This window comes from Austrofundulus limnaeus, unplaced genomic scaffold, assembly GCF_001266775.1.
Source record: "Austrofundulus limnaeus strain Quisiro unplaced genomic scaffold, Austrofundulus_limnaeus-1.0 Scaffold403, whole genome shotgun sequence".
Classification (NCBI taxonomy): Eukaryota; Metazoa; Chordata; class Actinopteri; order Cyprinodontiformes; family Rivulidae; genus Austrofundulus; species Austrofundulus limnaeus.
In genome coordinates this window covers 132,827-139,878 of record NW_013952805.1, presented here as the reverse complement: position 1 = coordinate 139,878, position 7,052 = coordinate 132,827, and the positions used below count along the sequence as shown (strand labels likewise).

The window sequence follows — 7,052 nt, the reverse complement described above, 5'->3', positions numbered from 1 at the left end:
AGCTCGCTCACACCGAGGACCTATCCACGTCATCATTTACCCAGAATGCTTTGTGTGTAAATAAAATGGCTCCATCCGTGTTAAAATATATATTTTAAAAATTTACAAAACTTAACAGCCTACTGTATTTTTACAGTCTTTATTATTATTTTTTAATTTAATTTAATTCTTTTTTTATTCGCATTTTACTTTATTTTTCTTTATTTTATTTTAAAATGTGTTGATCAAATAAAGTCTAAAGTTACAACTAATCTGGGATCCTTTTAAAAGTAGAAATATTCTGGCAAAACAAAAGTCTAAAACACATTCATKATTTTCATGCACTGGAGATTAAAAACAACATAAACACTATAAAAACAAATTACCTTGAAGAAAAAGCCCATGACTGACTTCTGCTCTCCATCGCCCCCCTCTGTTGTTCCATTTTCAGCTCCCTCCTCTTCCTCGGGGGCCTTCAGGTCAGACAGATCGACCTCAATCAGGTGGGCTTTGCTGCGCTGTGCCTCCTCCGACGGTACGGTCTCTTTTCCTGAACCATRTGAAGCGCTGAGCTCAGACTCTCTCGCCGTGCTGGACGGACACTCGAAGGACACTTCTGGGGCCACCACGGTCGTCAGGTCCACTCGGGTCGGCAGGCGCATGTTCGCCTCGTCGTGAAGGCGGAAGGTGGTGCTCCGGGCGTGACTGGACGCCGGTCTGTCCACGGTCTCTCCGGCTGTGGGGTTTCTGGGGCTGTCGGGCTGCTCGGCCCTGGGGGACCTGCCCCCAGCTAACTGTCTTGGRTTTGGTAACGGTTCTGACCCAGCCTGTGTGGGGGTGAGGGTCCTGGAGGCGTGCCGGCTCTGCTCCTTAGCCATCTTTAGCTCTGACGGCTTGGACCTGGAGCTCCGGCCTGAGCTCAGTTTGGGAGGTTTTCTGGTCGGAGCGCTGCCGGAACCAGAGAGGGGCTCCACAAAGTGAAAACCCGCTCCGGTCTTAGAGTTCCAGTTTTTGTCTGCTGCGTGAGGAGGYGGTGGAGCAGAACCGGACGGAGACTGTACATTCTGTTTCATCAGCACCTCCTGCTGCAGCGACAGCTGCATCATCTGCTGCTGGATGCTGCCGATGGCTTCGTTCAGTAGTTCGATTGAGCGGCTGCACTCATTCAGGTCCAATTCTTCGTCTAGATAAAAGCTTCCACCGTTTCCCTTTTTGTCTGCTTCTAAGGCACCAGGAGGGACAGTCCCTTCCACCTCTTTCTCTCCTCGCAGGGTATCAACACACATATCATCTTTACTCAAGTGTCCCTTCTCCCCATTCAGCTCATCTTTAGAGATGTCCGATTTCAGTGAGTTTGGTAACGTGTCGCTTCTTCCACCTCCTTTCTTCACAATGTGCAAAAAGGCTGCTTTTCCCAGCTTCTGCCTGTGCCTCGCAGACAACACTTCCATCTTCTTCTTCTGGTGCTCGATGGCCCGTCGCTTCTCCTCCAGCTGCATGCGTAGCTGAACTATTTCAGAGGCCAGCACGTTCGCGCCGTCGCCCGGACGATTGCATCCTCCTAAGGGGGAAGAGGGGCTCTGATCCCTCTTTAGTCTCCAGGAAGATGACAGGGGTCCGCTACTCTCTGATCCGTCTGGAGTGGTCCTTTGGGAGCTGGAGGCACTGGAGCGGAGGTCATGGTTGCTGCCGAAGCGTTGCTGCTGGGCTTTGCGCTCAGCGAAGGAGGTCATGCGCACACTGCCACTGGCCATGCTGCTGGCCTGGGAGTGTGTGCTGAGACAAGGACTGGACCGACCACTGCCGCCGTTCAGGTCTTTGTCCTCATGCTCTTTGACATTCATGTCCTCTTGGAGCTTAGCGGATTCTTTCTCATCAATGTCAGTGTATGCTTTTCTTAGAAAGTTTGAGTCTTTAGTTGTAATAGCTTCGTCTAAATCCTCCTCCTCCTCGTCCAGGTCTTCCAGGTCGGCCTCCAGGCCTTGAYCACACTTTGGTTCCTCAGAATCTGAATGAAGATAAAAACCTTCAGCTGGTTCTCTGGATGAATAATCCACACTGCTGGTGACCGTTGGTCTGAACCCTGCTTGTACCTCCTCTGACACGTTTTCCTTCTCGCCTGGAGGGGTAAATGTTCGGCTGAGATCAGAAGGGGCTTTCCTACGAACAGCTGCTGAAGATCCATCTCCTCGGCGCAGAGAGCCCCTGCCTGTAGACCGGGACACTTCACCACTCTCCTCCTCCTTGTTCAGGCATACAGACTTCTCTTTAGCTGTTTTGAGTACAGCAGGCATTAGTGGTTCAAGGTAAAAGCCTTCTGTAGCAGGTTTGGAGTCTGCGGAAGGTTTGGGACCGACTGCAGCAGAAGCTTGCGCCCCGTCRCCTCGTTTGGGAGTAACAGAACTATCGGTCCTCGAGACTGCCACYAGAGTTTCTTCATCATCCTCCAGGTTGACGTTGTTCAGCAGGTTGTGGCCGTTGACTCTTCGCATGGCAGCGAGAGACTGCTGGTGGACGGAGGTCTGGTGTTTCGGAGTGACGTTGATGACGTTAGATGCCAGGCTGTCTTTACTGATTGATCGAGCCAGACTCACGCTGTCACCAGAAACAACGTCTGCATCGCTGTCTGTGGCTGAATGCAACATGAAGGGGCTGAGCGTGGACACAGGCCTGCAGAAAGACTATTTGTCAGTACAGCATACGGTTTACATTTATTGTTATTATTGGCAAATCAAAAAACTCCTTGCTATTTTTACAGATACCTTTGCCTTTTGTCGGGCCAYGCTACAGCAGAGCCTCTGAGTTGTTGTCCATCCACCTGAGACAGGGAGTTTGAACGGTTTCTCAGACCTGTTCAAATTAAAACAGCATGAAGGATGAATTAGAAGCAAGCCTGCATCTCCACTTTTTTTTTAAGGAGAATTATATTTACCTGAACTGTCTTCCCCTTGCTGTTTTTGTTGTCTCTGCCTCAGGGGGAGCAGTGGATGTGAGGGACTGAAAGCTGGACCCCCCTTACTAAGAGCAAACAAAGGGAACATAATCAGGACATCATTCTAGCACYGTTAGTAAAGACTTTGGCAGGAAATCTCCAGTTCAGCAGCTGTTTACACAAGTTAAAGCACAATTTATTTAAGCCAATATGATTTTGAGATGGTACCTTTGGCTACGTTCACACTGCAGGTCTTAATGCTCAGTTCCGATTTTTTGAAAAAATCCGATCTTTTTGTGTGAACGTTCACATTACATTTTAAATGTGACCTGYATCAGACCCSTGTGTGAACGCTACACAGCACTGATGTGACACGCATGCGCAGTAAAAGACGTGACGTCTCATCAGCCGGCTTGTTTGTTTACAGAGCTAGCATGGATGCTACATTTTGCACATCGAATCTGAAGTTGTTGTTTAATCAGAGCCGATTAAATAATTATCTGACATGCTTCTTCAGTTCAGTGTTTATATCTGAACCTGCCTCTGACCGGGATGCTCCAGTGAAGCTTTTTTTTTTTTTTGAACGAAACTACGAGCTGGAAAAAAGTATCAACCGAGTAGCTAACTTTAGGATTGATACTCTCCGCGACCCAGGCTGGACATAGTTATTATCATACTATCTACAAGGAAAATGAAAAGTAAAAAGATGAAGCAACTGGACTTGTGTTTTGGAGCTGTAAACACACGGAGCTACAGATTTAAACAGCGAGACTTCAGGTTAGTGTTTTATCGATCCTTCAGCCCCTCCTCCCGATGAAAAAGTCAGATGAATGTGACATGAGCGTTCACACTGCAGTCACTTTGAAAACATCAGATATATATCCGATTTAAAACCACATACTAAAACGGCCTGGGTCGGATTTAAAAAAAATCGGATTTGTCTCGTTCAGACTGTCAAAAAAAACGGATTTGGGTCAGATTTGCCTGCAGTGTGAACATAGCCTTTGACATCTGAATCGATTCGGTACCAATATTCGGTACACAATGGTACCAATTTCCGGTACTTTGTGTGTTGTTGTTTTTTAATAATAAACTAATTTTTTTATTTAACATTTATTTCTCAGTATATAAAATTTAACAAATATCAAGACAACATCCAACTCTTTGTATTGTAACATCAGCTGTTTAACAAATTTCTTTAAAGTGAAAATCTTGAAAACAATTAACGCAGTGTTTTCTTATTGCACAAATTAAAATCCAGCTCCACGTATTTCTACTGTCATTTCCCCACTAGAAAAATAGTGTGATGGAGGTCCATGGGAGGCAAATAATAGTTTAAATCAAATAAGCAAAAGAGGATGGAGTTAAAATAAATATAAGGTATTCAAGCCACGTTCAGACTGAGCTCTGTWTACTGAACCAGCRGCTGCTGATGTCACTACGCTCTTGCGCGATGCTGCGTTCAGGTGGAGCAMGGAAAATCCCCCACTCTTACACCAATACGGTCACAATGATGCGTTTATGTACCAAAACATGGTACCGTTTGATGTTACGTGAATAGGTACTCAGTAGTACAGACAAAATTTTATCTGTACTTATAAAAGTATCGAATTCTGTACCCATCCCTACTTCCAATACATTTCATAAAACAGATGAATAAACAATACAACAAGATGCACAAAGACTCACTGCAAAAATCACAAAATACAAAACAAGACAGTGAAGGGCTGATGAGAATGAACACCAGGCACCACTATCTATAGACCTTTGAAAAGCTACTCTAAATACAAGAWAATGATGAAGAGGGGTGTAATAAAAGATGAGAAAAGACTTACAAGGGGTCAGATTCTTCAGGGTGCAGGAAGTACCTGTTGCAGACTTCAGGGCTGCTCTGGTTATCGGCCACACCAGGACTTGCAAGAAAGCTGCGCTTGGTGGCGTTTGAGATGGGCACTGATGGGCGGGCACTCTTGGGATGAGCTACAGCTCGAGCTAAATAAAAAAGACGTATGTGTTAAATATTAAACTCTGCATACCGACTAAGTTGGTGTGCATTATTTAAACGTGAAATGGTGACTAGGCTTTGGCTCGGATTAGTTGTGCCTTTGCAGTAATAAGTGAAGAAATAACTGAGTTTTGTGTGACATGATGCTTACCATCTTTAAACTCTTGAAGATCTCTGGGTTGGACGAACTCTGGCTTCACAGTCTCAAACCACCAGAACAGCTCAGCAATGAACACCATCACATTGTGCTGGACAAAAAACAAGCAGGTCACAAACATTTAATTTTAGTTTTGACACAGTAACGAATACTTTTTTGTAATTGTAGTTTGTAATTAAAATTTCTGTCACATTATGTACCTTGAGGACAAGCGGAGAGTACAGCATATCCTCAGTTGTCAGATAGCAACTTTTATTCAGATACTCGGTGGCAAACTCTCTGAGCAACTGGATGTTGTAGAGGCTATCAGCGATGGAAGGTACTTCCTTTAGGCAAATATCTGATCAGACAGGCAGAGAACAGGTCAGGTCAGGATGCAGCTCAATGCTCTGTTGACTAAATGTCACGCTGCGAGGACTGGAACTGTAAGCCATGTGCAAGTAACAAAAATATAATCACAAGCGGATACTAGATTCAATACATGCAGTAAAACTCTGATGCTGTTCATAAGAAAAAATAAATCTTTGAGGGCAACTGATAATTAGAAAAACATTCTTTCAGAGGCTTTGGTTGTATTATTGTGAGAGTGTGAATGAATCACACCGTACCCTCCAGCTTCATGATATCTGGGCAGTAATAATGGACCACAGTGAGCAGTGCAGCTCCATCACAAACATCCCTCATGAGGTCTTCGAGCAGTGGAAAGAAGGGCAGGTGGCGACCTGATGCATGCTCCCGACGGTATCGTACCTAACGGTCAGAGGGAAATAATCAGAGTTTTATGAGGACCAGGACCATGAGCACTGCCAAGTAACATTTCACAAAACCTCAACAGAACATCTAGTACCACAAATATAAATCTCTAATAAAACGTGGAGATTTATATGAGTCAATCAAAGCACATAATAGCCAATGGTGCTTATCCTTAATAGTCTGGCCCATTAACGTAGGTCAAGGTTCTCCCCAGGCGTATTAAAGCAAGAAAGTATTCATTTCAATAGGTAGAATTTGAAGCACTCTTCAACTGATTAGCATTCATTTTTTATTTTTATTTTCCAAATATGTCACTGCTGATTACAAAGAACCAATGGTACCAGGTGTTAGGGAGAACCCTGAAGATCTGGTTAGCTTTAAGGAGATGGAGGTGAAGGTGTTATGGGCAGCGATATGAACAACACAAAGTAGAGGTGCAGCCTCCCTCTGCCTTTAATGGACAGATGGCAATTGATGAAGCCGCATAACTTAAGTCAGCTGAGGTAATCACTGAAACACTTTGAGAAGACCGGACTCTCAGCCTAATTATACAGTAATGGAAAACCTGATTCACGCGTGTGTAAATTTGAGATGATTAAACAAAATGTGTGCAACTTAAGATCATAATAATTTTCAGAGACCTGTCCTCTTCATGACTAACCAGTCTTACAATTATTGTGAAAGTTGTTAAAGATTAAGAAACAAAAGTCAAACTTGCATAAACATGCTCAATACATTGGTTCTTCATAATTGCATACAATATGCTGGCATTGTATGATCAAATGTCAAAGTTACTTTAGCAAAATAGATAAAACAAGGTGAATATGATCAAGATGTCAATGTTCACTCAAGCTACATTAGTAAATTAAATGCTTTTTTTCTGTTTGAGACCATGTTCAAAATGACAAACGACAGTTTATCAGATGCTTCCATTTCCAGTTCAAACCCATCATGACTAGAAAACAAATACACATTTACACCACAACTGTTTAAAAGGACTACTATGAAAAGAGTAATATAATAATTAGAGATCGACAGATACAGGTTTTTGAAGGCCGATACCGATTTTTTTAAACATCAGTCTATCCGATACGCCGATATGTGCAGCCGATATTATTTGGCCGATTAATGAAGCCGATACTACTTTTTCTTCCTCCATTAGCATGATAAAAATAAGAATGATAACAAATGTTGCACAAATCTTAATTTAAAACAAAACAAACAAA

The 7,052-nt window shown here is 43.5% G+C and overlaps 1 protein-coding gene across 3 annotated transcripts in view; it reads right to left on the bottom strand.

Moving 5' to 3' along the window:
* Positions 1 to 7,052, bottom strand: part of camsap1b (calmodulin regulated spectrin-associated protein 1b) — a 24,323-nt gene that overhangs the window by 5,634 nt on the left and 11,637 nt on the right. For 2 of the 3 annotated variants that reach the window (XM_014024008.1, XM_014024009.1), the window contains 7 exons: positions 5,682 to 5,823; positions 5,274 to 5,413; positions 5,068 to 5,164; positions 4,747 to 4,903; positions 2,912 to 2,997; positions 2,742 to 2,829; positions 366 to 2,649 (listed from right to left, as the gene is read on the bottom strand). In XM_014024008.1, the coding sequence (XP_013879462.1) occupies positions 366 to 2,649; positions 2,742 to 2,829; positions 2,912 to 2,997; positions 4,747 to 4,903; positions 5,068 to 5,164; positions 5,274 to 5,413; positions 5,682 to 5,823 (2,994 nt within the window). The remainder of the gene's footprint in view (positions 1 to 365; positions 2,650 to 2,741; positions 2,830 to 2,911; positions 2,998 to 4,746; positions 4,904 to 5,067; positions 5,165 to 5,273; positions 5,414 to 5,681; positions 5,824 to 7,052) is intronic. The other variant, XM_014024010.1, reaches the window with a different exon arrangement.